At 44.5% G+C, this 18,951-nt stretch overlaps 1 protein-coding gene across 2 annotated transcripts in view; it reads right to left on the bottom strand.

Moving 5' to 3' along the window:
* Positions 1 to 1,196: 1,196 nt before the first annotated feature.
* The window catches only part of ARHGAP6 (Rho GTPase activating protein 6), a 624,152-nt gene continuing 606,397 nt past the window's right edge, over positions 1,197 to 18,951 (bottom strand). For both annotated transcript variants that reach the window (XM_006835635.1, XM_006835636.1), the window contains exons 10-13: positions 15,710 to 15,807; positions 5,276 to 5,541; positions 4,111 to 4,191; positions 1,197 to 1,894 (exon numbers count right to left, since the gene is read on the bottom strand). In XM_006835635.1, coding sequence (XP_006835698.1) covers positions 1,197 to 1,894; positions 4,111 to 4,191; positions 5,276 to 5,541; positions 15,710 to 15,807 — 1,143 coding nt within the window. The remainder of the gene's footprint in view (positions 1,895 to 4,110; positions 4,192 to 5,275; positions 5,542 to 15,709; positions 15,808 to 18,951) is intronic.

Here is an 18,951-nt window from a genome sequence, read left to right as displayed (position 1 = left end):
CACTTTTTTTTTATAATACACTTTCCCTTATGAAGTGAAAAGTCTCATAAAATACTGAAGCAAATCACCACCTGCTGGTCGTACAATGATTTTGCAGTTGAAACATTTCCAAATGTATTACGAAGTCCGACAGGAACATTTTCCCAATATGACATAAATTAACTGAAGAAAGCATTCCCTCAGCCTTTGGCACAATGTAAGTACAAAGCTATATCTCTCTCTTTCTTTTTTCCAATGATGATATACTTTACAAATCATTTCATATAATTTCATTGATTATGGGGTAAAGGGAAAAACTAGTTCTTCTATAATTTGAATACTCCATTTATATTCTTGAACACCTTAGAGTTGGATTCCAGTTTGTAGTTTTGAAAAAATACATAAAATTAGACATTATAAATATATATTATATATGGTCTACATAAAATTGAACTTGACCTAGAAGGGGGAGGACAACTTGTTAATTATTCTTTCTTTGTTAGGCACGGCCTTTCTCTTGCTTGATTAACTGAATCCTTTCTAAACAGATTCCAAAAATATATTTCATAATGTATCAAATTTAATATATTCCTTAAAACATTCAATAAGACAAAGTACTCAGTGACTATATTTTTCGTATCTCACTACTATATAAAAATATGGCTTTCTCGCATTCTGTTTTTTTAAAAAAACAACACGTGTTTTTCTTAGGCATTGAAGAGCTGTCCCCTGTTAAAAGGCCATGGCAAAAGCACAGAAACCCACTTATGCGCATTCTAGAACATTCTATAGAATCTCTTTGCTTAGTATATCTCATTGCTTAATATAAGTGAAGTGATTAAAAATTGTTCCTTCTGTTTTGTTCTCAGTGAATATATACGATTATCATACATAATCTGTTACAGAAGACACAAATACAATTAAGCAATACCAAAGCAAGAGTTTTATCTTACACAGAGTCAAGGTGGGTCGTTTTAGGGAGTGGTTATTGGCATTTGTCTGAGTTTGGGGTTTTTCCGAAGGCTGGCTATGCAATAGGACCCGATTGTGATTGTCCAGGGGGATGAGGGCTCTACATGTTTAAGTGAACGGGGCTTCTCTCATGTGGCTTTTTAAATGCGTACAGGAAGATAAGCAAGTGTCCAATTGACCACCATCCATGGTCCCTCCCTAGTGAATGGAAGGAGGACGGTGGGGGCTCAAGCGTGGGCGTGGGTTCATACCAGCGTTTCGGGGAGGGCGTCGGGGTTGTCTGTCGATAAAAGCTCCCAGATTTGCCACCGGTCTCTCTGCCAGTCGAGCCAGTTGGGTTCACCCAGTTTCTTACTGTTCTGATCGCTGGCCGGAGCGGAGTAGCCACTACTCAGTTTTTGTTGTGCGGCCTGATGCTCGCGCTCGGATGTTTGGCTGCCCTCTTCTAAGGGGGCTCCGGAGCCTTCCTCTGACTTCTGCTGCCTCCACAACACGGGCTCTGGAGGCTGTTGGGAGGATGCAGAGGCCTGCTTCCCAGGACCAGGATAAGGAGGGGGAGGCCTCTGGTCGTGCCTCCCACCCTCTCGTGATCTCTGGTACAGAGGTTTGGCTCGCATCTGCAGCCCCGCCGCATCCAGCTCACTCTCGCTCAGGTCTTCTGCGCTGCTCAGAGTCAAGGACTGCTCGGACCGGGCCAGGGCCGGCTCCGACCGCCTGCTGCTGCCCTGGGGATGGGGCGTGCTGCAGACGCGCGACACCGGAGGGTGGGCCCGGCACTCGGCGATGGTGGCCGTGGTCTGAGTCCTCCGCATGAGCTGTGCGCCACTGTCCAGCTCCGTGGGGCTGCCCTGCCAGCGAGACCAATTCAGGGACAGGTTCCCTTGAGAAAGTGAACACAGCCCGGGTCGGAGGGAGCTACTTTCAAAAATGTCTCCGTAGGAACCTGCAAGCCAGAGAGAGGGACAGGAAATAGAATTAATTTGTCAAATTCTTGTGGCATTGTAGGATCAGCACTGGACTGCGAACCAGAAGGTCAACAGTTCAAATCCACCAGCTGCTCCTTGGAAACTCTATACAGGGTTGCTAAGAGTTGGAACTGACTCGACAGCACTTAAAACAAACAAACAAACAAACAAACAAACAAACAAAAATGGAGACAGCACATGCATTGTTAGCTGTCTCTAAAGAGCAAAACAAAATGAAATGAAACCAGCTGCCATTGGCTCTACTCCAGCTCATGGTGATCCCACGTGTGTCAGAGTACAAGTGTGCTCAGTGGGGATTTCAATGGCTGATTTTTCAGAAGTAGATTTCCACGCCTTTCTTCTGAGGCCTACCCATAGCTATAAGTGGAAGCTGACTCTATGGCACTTAACACCAACCATGGCTAATGACTGCACACATTTCCTCACGTATTTGTCGTCTACCTGAATGTTCTTTGTTGAAGGGTCTGGGGTTTCTTGGTATGTTAATGAGCTCCTTCCTACTGGAGTACAGTGGGTCCCAGACCTAATCCATTCTGAGTTGTTGTTGTTGTTGTGTGCTGTGGAGTCGGTTCTGACTCATAGTGACCCTGTACAGGGTTTCCGAGGCTGTAAATCTTTACAGGAGCAGAAAGCCTCATCTTTCTCCCACGGAACAGTTGGTAGTTTCGAACTGCTTACCTGGCGGTTCTCAGCCCGATTCGTAACCACTACGCTACCAGAGCTCCTTAATCCGTTCTGAGTAGTGACTGTCATAAGAAGAGTGGAACAGACACAAAAGCACACACAGGAGGAAAAGGCCTCATGAAGAACCTCCTACAAGCCAAGAGTCTCCTACAAGCCGGGGGCTACAGGCAAGGAAGGACCTTTCCCTTCAGCTGGTGCCACCCACTGGTGATATCTTTGTCGTGGCTGCACTAGCACAGACAAAGACGAAAGCTGTGACTATACCTTTCAATTCTTGAGCGGGTTCAGGCTTTTAGACCCACTCTCCTATTCTCTGGTAGCCTAATGGTTACAAATCGGGCTGCTAACCTCAAGGTTCTCAGTTCAAAACTACCAGCCGTTCCGCGGGAGAAAGATGAGACTTTCTGCTCTCATAAAGATTTACAGCCTTGGGATCCCTGTACAGGGTCATTATGAGTGGGAACTGACTCCACGGCACATAACCACCACCACCTATTCTGAAGGCGCCCTGGTGATGCCGTGGTTAAAAGCCCTCGGCTGCTAACTGAAAGGTCAGCAGTTCAAACTCACCAGCCGCTCCATGGCTGAAAGCTGTGGCAGTCAGCTTCTATAAAGATTGTTGTTGTTACGTGCCATTGAGTCGCCTCCGACTCGTAGCGACCCTGTATAGCGTTTCCGAGTAGCGGCTGGTGGGTTTAAACCCTGCCTGATCTCACGGTTCAAACCAACCTTGAGGCCCTCCAACACTGTATCTACCAGGACTCCCTGTAAACATTATACAACCTTGGACGCTTCATGGGGCAGTTCTCCTGTATCCTATAGGGTCGCCATGAATCAGAACTTGACTCGAAAGCAACAGATTTGGTTTTTGGTATTTTCTCCTATTCTGAGTTTCTAACTTTTGATTTGCTTTTCAAAATTTGGTGAAGGTGTCAGTAATTTGAAATACAGAAAATAAAACTAAGTCAAACAAACAATACTTGGATAAAACAGGTTCCTGAGCGCATAATTCATCGCAACAACCAAGAGTGAAAGAATTACCAAACCATTGGCTTGTCAACTGGAATCTGCAATGGTGAAATACTATGTCCCCATTACAAATGATGATAGGAAAGAAGGTCAGATAAAACCAAGCTGCACTGGCACAATGATTCTAGCTAGGTTTCCAAATGGGGGCATAGACTCTAGGTAGCCCTGGGCGTTCAGAGCTTTTCGATGGTTCCGCCAATCATCTTTGCCCCTCATATGTGTGTCTGTGTGACTCTGCCCACTTTACAAGGAAATGGGATGAGTACAGGCGGAGGCTGAAAGTACTAGGGTGGGAAGCCTCAGGATATTTTCATCTTGTCCCCCTGATTTTCAGTGCGGTCCAAATATTATTTGGAAAACATGTTCACGCTGCTGGCAAGACAAGCATTCAAACTTAATTTAAAAAACAAAAACAAAAACAAAAACAATGCAATCAGTCTTGCAAAAAATGATACTTCACCTGTCATTCCTGGGTCTTTGGATCCACTTTTTAATGTTGAATGCCAAGTTCCCCAGATATTGAAAGCTTCCTCTGACATATCTAGGAAAAAGTATAACACATAATTAAGAGTTCAAGGACAAAAATCAATAAACCAAGATTTGTGCAACATCCCATCTCTGCAAACCACTGCTGACTTGGGTTGGATACACACCACGATGTAATTTAGATCTGCCTTTCAGGGGGTTGATTTCACACGTATCGTGGCTGCTAGAGGCAGTCATGGTCCCCAAAGATGTCTACATCTTAATTCCCAGAACTTTGGAATCCATTATATAATCAAAAGGAATTTTGCAGAAGTGATCAAATTAAGGATTGTGGCATCAGACATTATCGTGAAAGATCCAGGTGGGCCGAATGTCACCCTAAGGTTCCTTAAAAGTGGACGAAGGACGCAGAAGAGTTAGTATCAAATTTCTGTGATAAGACAAGGACCAGACTCTTCATTGATGGCTTTGAACATAGAGGAAGGAGCTATGAGCCAAGAAATGCAGGCTGCCTCTGGAAGCTGGTAAAGGCAAACACATAGGTTCTCCTCTAGAGCATCCAGGAGGAGCTTGTAGGCACATTTTAGACTTCTCACCTCCAGAACGCTAAATGGATACATTATGTGATTTTCAGTCTCTTGAGTTTGTGGTAATTTGTTACAATAGCCACAGAAAACTCATCCAATGAAGGTGGGTAGCAGCAGAGACAGAAGAACAGATGAATAACAGTGAAAAAGAAAACTAGTGTTCAATATGTCTGCTTTGTAACCAGTCGAAGTGGCAGCGTGCACCCTGAGCAGCGAGAATGGTGTCACAAGCCCCTTCCCCGGGAACTACACGTCTTTCTTCTAAGACATCTCTGGGTGGGCTCAAGCTGCCAATCTTTTGGTTAGAAGCCCAATGAATTAACTGTTTGCCACCCTTATTGACCCTGTGCTTGGTCAGCTTTCCAGATAGCTGAGAATAAAGATGTGGGTTCCCCAAATCTCTGGAGTAGATGCTTAGCAAGTATTCAATAAATGCACATTGAATTACAGAGAAATAAAAAGGAAGGGCGGAAGGACCAAAGCATCCCACACCATCCCACATACAAAAAGGAAACGAATCCTTGGACTTGGCCAGTGCAATGCTCCAGTTACCTTGCCCAAGTCTCGGTCCTGGAGAATTTTCTCTCGACTTCGACGACAAGTGCCCCACTAGCATGTACTGCTCTGGCACTTTGTAAAGCTTCTCTGAACCCCCTGGCGCCGTGTCCTCTTGCATAGCCAGCAGGGAACGCTCAGACAGCACTGGGGAGTTGTTGTCATAAGGGGAGATGTCTCCACTGGAGGCCTTGTTGGAGTCTGTGGATGAGTGCCTCCCTCCCATGGCAAAAGAAACTTCCGACTGCAGCATATCAGGGCTTCTGGTGCAAGGAGACAATGTCAAATGCATGAGTGTGCTAACAATTAATGGTCTGTTTCAAATAATGTAACCATTACACATACATCAGGAGGAGAACGCATGGACACAGGAGCTGAAACCAAAAGACTTTTATAGAATAGTTTAAGACTTCTACATAAAAGTAAAAGCATTTCCACATGATGGCCAGCAGATGGCAGTAAAACACCACAGATGTTATGGGAAACAGCAGCCAGGGGAAGGGAAAGCTGAGAAGGATGAAACAGATGGAACCTTGACATATCCAATGTGGGTCTCTAAAATAACGCATGGGTTAGCTCCTGGGTCCATTTCCAAATTAACATCTGATAGTGCTCAGAGCAAGGAAAAGCTGGGAGATACATCTTTATGTTCCTCTATACACTAAATTTAAAATAATTCATATAAAAACTACAATAGAAACCTTTCTTCAAGTCCATTATGACTCTTTGGATGACTCCCCGCCTCTACTGCGGGAATTGCTGGTCCAAAAGAGCAACCGAAGGAGCCCTGGTGGCAAAATGGTTAGGCGCTCAGCTGCTGGCTGAAAAACTGGACATTTGAACCCACCCAGCAGCACCGTGGAAGAAAGTCCTGGTGATATCCTTCTGTATAAATGACAGCCAAGAAAACCCCATGGGGCAGTTCATCTCTGTCACAGGAGGTTGCTATTAGTTGAAATTGACTTGATGGCACACCACAACAGAAACCATTTTATATTTAAATGCACCTCACAGGATTCCACAGAGCACCACTGCTTTTGCTTTTAGAATGATAAGACATCCTAATTGGTATATCGATTACATTTTTTAATGCATGTGAGTTGTCACAGCAACAGAAATCACAGTGAAAATGTAAGCGGGACAGGAAAACGAGGGCGTCGGGAGCATGGATATGAAGTCTTTCTTACCTTGAAACATCTTTCTGTTCTACCTTCCTCAAAACCAGTGGCCCTGACATCTTAAAGGGAAATGATCACAGGTTGATTAAAACATCCAGAACCTGCCTCGCTTTTCCCCTTACTTGGTTGCTTTTTATTGGTCTTTTCTTTCTGTTGGTTTGATTTTTTTAGGACCAATCTTTTACATTCTTAAAGAACGCAAACCCGCCCCAGACCACTGCCCTGAGACAACCTTCTAAGGTGGAACTGAAGCCACTCCCGGAGACCACCTTTCAGCCAAATAATAGTCAGCATTCTAAAACAAATGCCACCATCCATGAAGAATGTGTGCCTTTGAGCAAGCAACTGGATGAGACCAGACAGGCAACATCTGGTCCAAACCAAAGATGAGAAGACAGGAGGGGCAGGGAACTGAAGGAATGGAAACAGGGAACCCAGGGAGGAAACAGGAAGAGTCTGGACACACTGCGGGGATTGCAAGCAATGTCATGTGCCAATCTGTGCATGAACGGATGGGAAAATTAACGTACTATGCAAACTTTCATTTAAAGCACAATAAAATGATTTTTTAAAGGAAGGCAAATCCATGCCTGGACCATCCTGGCTTAGCCAAATGGTTTGGTGCACTCACAGGAGAATTCAGCTTCATCTGCGGTTTCTTGCAGGGGTTCGAGTCCAAGGAAAACCATCTGAGCATCTGTGATATGCCTTGCCTGTCACTGAGACATCAGAGGCTCAGGGATTTTCCTCTGGAGGACACTTCCTACCCACATGGAGTGAATAAGCTCTTTCCTTGCCTCATCTTTGAACTGATGTAAGATAATCTTATGGGAAAAAGCCAGAGGACAACCGTGGGAATTATTTTCCAAAACTTTTAGGTCTCTGCTGAATTTGAAGAAAAAACAACAACCCCAAAACAATAACAAAAAGAAAACATTTCTGCAGGAAAGTGGGGGGTTGGAAGTCTTTAATTGCCACATCTAATTAAGGGGACAAACCGTCACTAATTCTAGGTGTGAGACTATGACAACATCATCCCACACATATTGTCTATTGTCATGAAGTATGGTTCAGTTTGAGGAAACGTTAACTATGAACATGAGGGAAATCAAGTCTATGGGATTGCTAACTATTGTGGCGCTGAGCTCACAATAAGGACTTTATTTTCTAACCAGGGCTAGGAGTTATATTGCTAAATGAATTTCATTTCTTTTCCTTGGTAAACTGACACATTTCCAATACAGGTAGTCCTGGGTTATAAACATCCAACTTACGTGCAACCTATGGTTACGGGCCTACAAATCCTATTGTAGCAAACATTTGAGGTATATGCAATGATTAGTAATAAAAGGACGCTACTTTGGGATGCCCACCAAAACACCATCTACTAAGATAAACATTTGATTAACTGATCTTAGATATGAACCATTCCCAACAGGTCCCATTTACATACAAGTTTGATTTACAGACAGACTTGGGATCAGAGTAATCTTTGGGACTGCCTGTAATTAACAAAACAATCTATGTCTACTCAGCAAGAAGAAGCCATTGGTTGTACATCACTAACAGTGGGTGCAGAAAATCTTACTTTGTGGGATGTCTGGAAGAGAGTCAACTCATAGTCAGAACAAAACAACCATCAAGGTTACAAATGGTCCTTGGCCCCTCTAGTTGGAGTAAAATTCTTGGAAGGTCATTTTAGCTCAAAGGGCACCCAATAACTCTGTCCCGAGTCTTGCTCATCTGTCTTGCAAAACATATGAGAAAGAACACTTTGCACAAAACGTCAGACGTTGAAGATTCTACCAGGAGTTATGTGCATAAAGAGAGATGCCCCGTGGAAGAGAGTTCTTGTAAATCTCAGTTCTGGGAACTTCTGGATGACCACTGAGCGAGGAGCTATTTTTAACCTATGGAACTGTGAATCATGAAATTAATGAAGCATCTCTCTTTGCAGTGACAGCTACCATGCTCCGGGCCATTAGGGCTCAGCTCAAGTGGGTGTGTGGAACCTTGCAGGATACCTAGTCGTGTTGCACACTTGAACTTCATCTTATAGCTCTATTTTTTTCTTTTCCCCAGCCTCTCAACTTACTTACTCTGATACTCTTCTACTTTGCATATTTTTGTAAACTGCTTTGAAAAATGTCTTTGTACAGATGGGTTGGTTATACAGACAGGGAGATCACACTACATTAATGAGAAACGTGGTTTTGAAAAGGCAGCATGCTTCATGAGAGCATATACTCTGTTTAAAACACAACACAACACAACACAATGATAACAAAAACAAAAAGATCTGAAGCTGTGCATGGCTTCCGGTCGGTTTCCTCTACTCCCCGCCCCTGCCTCCTTCTTCATATCCCTGATTAAGCTTGGAGAATGAGCGTGGGATGGTCAAAGGTCACTGGACAATCTTGTTGTTGTTATTGCTAAGTGCCGTAGAGTCAGTTCTGACTCATAGTGACCATGTGTAGGGTTTTTGAGGAGCAGCTGGTGGCTTTGAACTGCTGCCCTTGTGGCTCACAGTCCAGTGCTGATCCTACAACACCACACCAGGAGTCGTGGTTCTCAAAGTGGGCCTTGGGGCAGCCATATCTGCATCACCTGGGCACTTGTTAGAGATGTAAATTATTGTGTATCTCCCTCCCCCACGCCACCACCCGGCCAGAACTTAACAACAACAACTCTAGAACTATGGACAAGCACAACTATATAATTTGTGGGGCCCTGTGGAAACTGGACATCTGTTGCCTCTTGTTGGAACATTCTCAGGAATTTCATGATGGTGTCAGCAGAGCATAAAAGCAAGCATGGTTGTGTGAGTGCTTAGGTCATGGTAATAGGCTCTCCAGGTGATGATGATGCATAGGGCAACTGGAGAACCATGGCCAACGCAACTCTCCCTCTTTCCATCTATAGCTGTGAAATTGCGCCACGGGACTGCTAAACCCAATTCAGAGGAAAACCCATGGCTAATGCTGAGTGAGGACTGGCAGTGTGGTAGTCTATCAAAGGAGAGAGATCTTGGACCCTCTGGGTGCTGGGCGCCAGCTGAGCAAAGAAGGCAGGGTGTGCCCATTCTAGTGAGTTCCTCGTCCTCCTCACTCCAGAGTGAGTACAATCCAGGTCACTGGATGCACTTTGGTTGTGGATCCGTGCATGGAAAGGCAAGAATGGAGTAGGAGAGAGAGGCCAACCTGCCTCTTTCTGCTCTTCTGGTCCATTCCCCTAAATCAAGTCACTAAAGGGCCCAATTGAGGCAAGATGAGTGAAGTTACACCCTGGTAGCAGAGGTCTGGGCACGGCCCTAAACTTTGGGGTGGCTGGGGTTACAGCCAGAAATGTCAGGTATAGGGGACCATTTACTGAGAGCCGAGGCTGCCTCTTTCAACCACCATTTGAGTGGATACAGCAAGCAACTTTGTGAACTACACTTACATGAACCAGCCTCATAACTGCTTATGAGAATAGGAATAGTTAACATTTATACAAAGTTCATTATGTGTGAGGCAGAAATTTCTGACGTTCTAGACACAGAAGCATCAGAGCTTTCAGATGACGTTTATTCCCCAGTAGGGGCTAGATGCCCAGCTGTGTGGACACCTTCGTTACATCTGTATGTGTCATCTGTCTGCCCACATTCCACCTCGGAATCTTTACATTCTATCCGAGCATTTCTGGGACATGCCGAATAGTAAGGAAATGATTGCTTCCATTCAAGGCAGTTGGGCAAAGGTCTAAATAAATTAGATAACATTTTATAGACCTCTGTAAGGTTGTGCTTATTGAAAACAACAACAACAAAAATCACAAATCAGAAAAGAAGTCCTCAGTATTCTGAAATCACGTAAGCAGGCAGGGCACAAATCAACCCAAGTGGAGTGGAGAGGGAAATGTGGAACCTGAAACTGGAAGAAAATATCCCAGAGACTGCAAGGTGGAGTAAAAAAAAGAGGGGATGGGGAGCGGGAGACCCTGCCCTCCAGAATAAAACGACTCCTCTGAGTCCATTCTGGGGCCCTTCTGAGTGGGCAGGACCTTCATAGTAGCTCACTTCACATTAGCACCCTCTCCAGTTTCCGGATATCAGTGAGAAAGTGAGTCCAAGCGATAGATTAGGGATTTGCTCAGGGCGTTCAGGAAAAGGGGCATCTCTTGGGGGGGGGGTGGTCTCTGAAAAACCAGCCAGGTGGCCACCAACCAACATCTTCTCTAAGACTTGGAAATTTGAGCCCAGAGTACCAAGTAAATGCTTCAAAACATTCAGTTCTTCCCATCTAGAACATATTTACGTCAATCAGTGATTTCAAAGGTGAGAAACAGTTTAAAAAACACACAATGGCCTCTCTTTCTGAATGGATGAAGGTTGGAAGTGTTGGGTAGATGGGCTGCCTGTTGACACGGGTTTGCCTCCATGCGTGGTGGGTTTCCTCATGAGATCTGAAAGCCCCACACCCACCCACACCATGCGTGGGCAGTTTCAGCTAGCCACACAGGCCTGGGATGAGCATGGAGACTGAGTCATGTTCTCACCCTTAGCGTGGTCCCTCCAGGTCAGGGGGTAAACGCGCTGGCCGGGTGCTGTGGGCAGGCCTGCCCTGCAGCCGGGAGCACAGAACTTGTTCTGTGGATAAATGGAAAACTCCAGTTCAATCGCTGAGCTACCCCAGCAAGCAACACCCGTGGAGATGTCAAGCATGAGCTGACGGCCTTCTTGGATCAATCGCAAGTCTGTTGGAACTCAAAGCACGTAGCCACCTCTGATGCTAGGAATTGTACAGGGAAGAAAACTGCCGCCAGAGCAGCTCTGGCTTTAGGGAGGATTTTCATGTTAATTGTGCTATCATCTATACAAAGCATCCCTTATGCTGAATTCTAGGGGCCATGACATCCCACTCCCAAGAGTAACTGACTCTGGACTCGCCACTCACCCACACCAAACCCTCAACAGCAGAGTTTACACAGGGTTTTGGTACAAATCTTCCCTCTCGGTTTAATCCCTTATTACTTTGTTCCTAATAGCATATTTGTGATAGGTGTGATAGGTGAAGATCAAACCTTGCAGATTTCATGTATCTTATTTACAGCATGCCTGATAAAGCATCTTCATATTAATATTTTCCACATGTAAAAAGAAGTGAATCACAAGAAAGGTCTTGGGAGACAGGAGTGCACTCCATGGGGTTTTTGACATTGACATTCAGTGGGCTATTCCATTGTGGAATTCTTTAGTCAAGTTATCCCTTGTGTGTTGTGTTTCCCCTTACGTTTTGCTTCAGGATCCAGTAAAGGTTGGCATGGTATTCATCTTTTAGAAAAAAAAAAAAAAATGTTGAAATGCTGATATATTATTGCACATCCTAGAATTCTTGCATTAAATTTGATGATTGAAAATACTAAATTCCAACAGCATTTATTTGAATGCCTGAGTTTTCTGATGCCCTTTTATTTTGTGCCTACTGCAGGTGCTTCAAGGAACCCTGGTGGCGTAATGGGTTAAACATTGGGCTGCTAATCACAAGGTTGGCAGTTCAAATTCACCAGCTGCTCCAAGTGAGAAAGAAGAGGCAGTCTGCTTCCTTAGACTGACAGTCTCGGGAACTCCATTAAGTAGTTCTCCATGTCCTGTAGTGTCGCGATGAGTAAAGAGCACCTTGGCAGAAGTTAGGGGTGGGCGCCTCACTTGCCTCATCCGACCCCTGCCCTGCTCTGATACCTTTCTTCTGTTTTACATTCCTGCATCCAATATGCTCATCTCCTATGTCCAGACATTTGTACATCAAAGAGGGGGCAGGGAATCTGTTTTAAGTTCCTTTGAAGGAAAGAACTTCGAATTGTAATAAATATACCAGACAAGCAATTGAAAACTGCTTTTCGCATCCTTTGTAGCAAAAACCTCTTGTAATCTCGTTTTGGTATCACTGTAGGTAGACAAGCACCAGAAAAAAGAATCCATCTTCCTTTCACTCCCCCAATTCCCAATGTTGCATAAAGAAAGGAAAAATGCAAACCCAAACAAAACATTACCTTCCCAAATGTCCCAAAAGGTTTGAGCTCTCAAAACAGAAATCATAAGAAACATTTTCTTATGTTCTTGATTTTATGCGCTCTTGAAAACATGTTTCTTTGTCTCTCCAAAGAAAATCACGTGCAGTTTCCACTTGGCATCACAAAAACGCCCCTTTTATTTCGCTATGAGGACGAGTGGCAAAGGACAGAAACTTCAGGAACATGAAATCATTCTCAAGCTTTCAGCTGATTTTTCACTAAGTAAAGGCTGCAAAACCAAAGCCCTGTTCATTCCTACTACGCTGTTGAGGCTGCGCATGCTCTCACCTCCCAGGCCTTCCTGACATTCACCTGGCCTGTTGTGAGCAGGTCATCTGCCTGCTTTTACCCCTTTACTCCTATATCTATGAAGCAACACCAACACCCTTCCTCGCATCATGCATGCACAGGTGAGCTTAGCTGGTAGACATAATATCACAGTTCCAGGGACCTGGGTTCTCTCTGAGCCATATTGCTTACACAGATGGCCATCTCATGGGAACCAAGGTAGAAAGGTAAAATCCAAAGTTTAACTCTAACACTTGCTTTATCACGCACTAGATACAATTCTAAGAGTACAAGTTTGTCCATTTGGCACCACCTTTTCTGACTCTAGTTTACAGGCAAAAAAACTAAGACAGAAAGACATTAAAGAATTTCCCCAAGACCACACAGCAAAGGAACTGGAATTTCTACTCAGGTGGTCTGGCTCCTGATCTGAAGCTTGTGACCAGTGTGTTACACTATATAAAACCATCACTGGGAAAACTGGGTTACTGATGCAAAATTAGTAAGTCCATAGAGCCAGCACCACCTGGCAGTTAGGGTGACCACATCTATCATTACTGCTTCTTTATGTAAGCGTACCTTTTAGCTAGGCCTGGTGGCAGAGTGCTTGAACCCTCCCCGATTAACTGAAAGGCTGGCAGTTTGAATCCACCAGCCGCTTCATGGGAGACAGATGGGGCGCTCAGCTTCTATAAAGATGACAACTTTGGAAATTAGACTTGAGGCAGTTCTACTCATCCTGTAGGGTTGCTATGAGCTGGAATAGACTCAAATGGCAATGGGTTGGTTGGATCTGGTCCTCTCTCTGGTCAGCCCCCTTCTTGCACCCTATCTAGCTGGTACATTGACTGTCCAGGCCAGACCCTGGATCCCACATCCCTGTCACCCTCCTCAGCCTTCCCAGTTCACTGCAAAGCCTTCCTGTTGTTGGAAGCCAATCCCAAGACTATAGATCATCCCTCTTACCCTGTTTCAAGCTCTATGTGGATTTAGAGTGCTTCCCTTCTTTTCTAAACACAGGGACTCCTTCCAATCACAGAGAGTTTGGAGCGATACCAGTACCCAGCCGGTATCCTGGAACAAATGAATCTTAGCATTTCTGGGGCTGGTTCCCAGGCACAGGCTTTTGTCCAGCTCCTCAGGTGATTCCAGTGGGCAGGCAAGTCTGAGAACCACTAGTCTAGCACATTCTGCCTTGCCCTCGGTGGCACCCTTCAACCACCACCACATGCTCACTACTATTTTGACTCTTGGAGGCCTCCTCCAACATGTCTGTAAGCTTTTCAAGGCAAGAATCAGCCTAGATATTTTAAGGCCTTTGTACTCAACGAATGAATCACGGAACAACGGCAGCAGCACCTGGGTGCCAGTTCAAAATGCAGATTCTCAGCTCCCACCCTAGCCCTTCCCCCGGCCCCCACCAGACCTACTAATTCAGCAACAGCATTTTCATAGGGTCCCTGGAGATGATGTTCTAAATGTTGCTTAATGAAGTATTCACAAATAGAAAGGTCTGTTTTCTTGCCTAACAGAGGGAGATGAATGAGTTCATTAAAGTTCTGGAGATACATGATGTACTTATGAAGAAGAACCATTTGTTAGCTGAAATTAGAACTGATGCTTTGATGAGGGTTAAAAGTCTCGGGAAAATTTAACTGAGCCCAACTCCGACATGAGGAGTTGTGCCAGGACCTGTGCCAGGTCAGCCTGCTTTTCTCACTCTTGGCTCATGGGTTTGAGTTCAACCCGACTGTTTCTGAACCTGAATTTGGCCTGAACAAAGGACACAGAGGTGGTCTTCAACAAATACATTTGAAAGGTGACCCAATCACAGTTCTCTGCTCAGCAGTAAATGAAAAACGGGGTAAAAACGACATAGACTTTCTCTTCACCAAATGTCTCTAAGTAGTAATTTTTTTGTACCTAAAATAGCTTTCAATGAAAATTCATTCATTAAATTTGACATTAAGCCATAGGAACAACTTACCATATGTGATTGCTTTTCAGACACCATGGTATATAAGACATACCATTATTTTAAATCCAATCAAGAAAGGAATTCTATGAATTAAATTAGGACAAGTCATCCTAAGTTCAAAGATGACAAGATATGGGGGTAATGTGTTGTAGAATTGTTAGTAGATTGGAAATACAATGCAAACAACACTGTCATGAAAGGATAGCAGTTTTCTTGTCACAAATTCAAGGTCCAGTTTCATGGTAGCAACATGACTGCTGGTTAATGAGGTGCTATTATTTCCTTAACGGACTTTGCCAAATGTTCAACACCTCCATCCACTCTGAACCAGTGTGTATGTGTTGGTATTAACAATGAAATGTGACTAATAGAAAACGTCAGAACTTCTCCTTTGGGGGCAAAAATGGCGGCCAACCAGTGCCTGCAGCAAACCATCCATTTTTCTCATGTGGAGACCTCTGTGCATTCTTACCACAAGGATACTACGTTAGAACAGGAGAGCCAAAAGAGTGCCTACCACTAATTTCAAATGGGCCACTAGATGGCGATCCGCTAAGGCTTGTCCCGTGGTTCAGCAAGAAGTAGAATCACTGATGCTTTTTGTGGTCCCTGGAGCATCTTGCCAGTGAGTTAGGGCTCCACACTCCTACACCAACCCCCTCAAAGCACCTTAACAAGCTAGAGGAAGCAACGGTGGATGGATGGGTGGGGTGGGGGCAGACCAGAAAAAGTCCCTAAAGTGGTTTCCAGTGTGTTAAGTGGATAGCTAAGACTGAAGCATTTTCTGGTTTGGTGGACGGATCAGATTTGTAGAAAGTGGTCAAAATGTCATTTCAGGTGGCATTGCATGGAGTTGAGTAAACTCTGCTAATTCTTTAGAAACGTAAATAGACATCCCCAACATAGATCAGAAGACAGAAAAAGTGCAACACTCACGATGACTGGGAAGCCTTTCTTCTGAGTAAATAGTCCACGACATCGGGGTCGGTCTCCAACAGGCTGATCAGCACTTCGTTCTGGAGATCCGGGGAAACCTAGAGAGGTCAGATGATGAGCCAGGAGGAAAACCATTTTGGAAAAGGTACACCATGGTCCTTAGCAACTTTACAATAGCATAAAAGAGACAGACACATCGTAAGAAAGCAGAGAGGGGTGTCGGTGAAAACCAAACCTATGACAACATGTATAGTCCGTTTAAGTCTAAAGAGAATTTGGATGAATAACTAATACTCACATTCAATCCAAAATAAATGGCACTTTTCCTATGCGTGAGGCAGACCTAATCACTCGGAAACCTGTTGCTCAGGTTAGATTTTCTTGGCTTTGAAAAAGGAAGATATGGTGGGTTAAGAGGTATGGTGTCCAGAATAAATGGGGTCACTTTCTGGAGTTTGTATTGGTAATTATACAAAGATAACAGATATATACATTATGACATGTCATCAGTCTGTTCAAAGGATAGGCATTTGAGCTAGGCTTGCCTGTGTTTTAATCCCATTTCTACCACTTACTAGTGGTATAGTATAGTGGTTACAAATCGGGCTGCAAACCTCAAGGTCAGCAGTTCGAAACTACCAGCTGCTCTGCGGGAGAAAGATGAGGCTTTCTGCTCCCTTAAAGATTTACAGCCTCGGAAACCCTGTTCAGGGTCGCTATGGGTCGGAACCGACTCAACGGTACTTAACAACAACCACTAGCCATGGGATTGGATCTTTAACCAAAACCCCAAACCAAACCCATGGCCATCAAGTGGCTTCAGGCTCGATGGGACCATGTAGGACAGAGTTTTGCAAGGCTGGAAATGAGTGGCTGCTGGGTTTGGTTGGCGGCTTTGTGCTTTAACCACTGTGCCATCACATCCTTTTACTTGGTCTCAGTTTCCTCATCTATAAAATGGGGATAATAATAGTATTCGCCACAAAGGGTGGAAGGAGTTATTAAATGAGTTGTTATATATGAAGAATTCCAAACAGTACCTGGCTCATCATAAATACTAAAAATAACATTAACAGCAAACCCATGTTGGCTGCTTGCACACACCACTTGAACGTTCTGTGCTGCCTTAACTCCTTTCTGGGATCCTGGTCCATCCTCAATGAATAGTTTCTTATTCCTAACCTCATGAGGCAATCCCTAGAGTTCTTTAGGATACATGCCACACACTTCTCTGAGCTCAACCCGAAGTGCATTAGTAGATGGCTTTGCAGCCCTGACTCACACATGTGGGAATGGTCAATGGGAGATGATTTAATCCAACTCCACTGGTTTTCTACTCTGTAGATGCTAGTAGCCCAACCAAAGGAAATCAAAACTGTGGGGAGAAAATCAGGTTTGGGTCTGATTCTCTCACACGTGGGCTCAGGGAGGAGACGCTGGATGACTGCAAGGGCAAGTCTTCTGAGAAGTGGTTGGTGGAAGATTTTTCCTTCTTCGTCTTGCAGAACTCAGTTGCTATTGAGTCCTGAGAAGCTGGAAACAATTTTATTAATAAAAACAGGGATGAGAAAACAAGAAAAACTCTTTCCTCTTCTCATAAATCTGTTCCTTTTACTTCATTCTGCATCTTCATTAATGACAATGCCAAACCCGAGTCACACAAGCTCACAATCTCAGAATTGTATTTAAACCTCTGTGTCCTCTCCCCTAACCCCTGGGAGCCGGGAGAGCGACTTGATTCCATTTTCATGATGCATATTACTCCTGTCCTCTCTCTTCCTTACCAAAGGAATTGCCGAAGTTCCAGCCCTAATTACTGCTTTGTATTGGCCATCTGTTGGCCATTATAAGCCTCCACTTCCCTCTTGTTTGAAGTGTTACATTCTCATTTCCCTTTAAAGAATCAACTGTTTGCTAACCCTTAGCTCAAGCCTAAAGCATGCACCCTAGTCTAAGTCTATCAATCGTTCCATTTCCCAGATCACTATGGTTGCATGTGACTATGAGCAACGGGCATGCGACTCCCCTAGAGGCAATGGGAAGCCATGAGACTACGCTTGAGACTCCTGAGAGGTACAGGTCCTGGGACCCTGTAGTCACCTCGTCACCAACCACATGGGGCCTGATCACTGTATCAGTAATTGAGGAAACAATATCAAGAAACCGAAACACAGAGAAAAGGGATCGCTTGACATCACTTGAGTCATGGATAAAGCTATACCTGAAATCATATTCATTCTGGGATTGTTCAGTTATGTGAACCCAAGATTCCCTTACGTTAGAGACTGAGTTGAGTTCTTAGTTTAAAGGCAAGACACATCCTTCATGCTCCTTTGCTGCAATAGCTTGCTAACATGTGTAGTAGCTCTCTTCTTCAACACGTGCATCAAATTTGTTCTCTACGTGGTGGTCCAATCGAAAGACATGCTCTCTCAGAGACCTTACTTATCTTTATACTGAGGTCCTCTGCTTGTCCGCTGTCTTTAATATGCTTTCCTGGTATCTTCCCCTACGGGGAATCCTCATATACCCTCTACTGCAGCACCACTGCATTTTCTCACTGTTGGCTTTTCCCAGCCCTGGTCCCATGGTTCACGCAGGCGCTGGATGCTGGGGACTGACTTGCAAACCAAACCATTCAGAGCCATTGTCCTCACAGAGTAGATCACAAGGAGAAGAACATCACAGAGTAGGCGGATGGAGGAAGGGAGGCCGCAGAGAAGATGACATTTTAACAGAGAACTGAATTTGATGAAGGAATTGAAGAAAATCCTTCCAGGCAAAACAGACCAAAAAAAAAAAATCTAGTAAAAATCTTGATTCAGATAAACAAGGAGATCAGTAAGGTTGGAAAAGAATGAAGAAGGAGGCGAGCAACAGGAAGTGGGTCAGCAAGGTGGCCAAGCCCAGATGTTGCGGATTCTCCTGGGTGATGTTAAGGGCATCTGCTCTCATTCTAAGTGGGATGGGGAGCCACTGGAGGTTTGAGTAGAGGACTGACAGGAACTGACATCATTCTGACTGCTGACTTGAAAACAGATAGCAGGGACGCAAGGGAAGGAAGCATGAGGAACAGAAAGGAGCTGTTGAAATAATCCAGATGAGAGATGCTAAGAGTGCTGAGCCAGGAGGGTGAGGAAATGAGAGAGTGAAGACAGTGGATCCTGGAGATAGTGAAGGTAGAGCTGGATATATTAGCATATTTACTGGATGGATGGATGGATGGATGGATGGATGGATGG

This window comes from Chrysochloris asiatica, unplaced genomic scaffold (assembly GCF_000296735.1).
Source record: "Chrysochloris asiatica unplaced genomic scaffold, ChrAsi1.0 scaffold00018, whole genome shotgun sequence".
Taxonomy (NCBI): Eukaryota; Metazoa; Chordata; class Mammalia; order Afrosoricida; family Chrysochloridae; genus Chrysochloris; species Chrysochloris asiatica.
The sequence above is the reverse complement of the archived record's forward strand: the minus strand, read 5'-3'. Positions and strand labels throughout refer to the sequence as shown.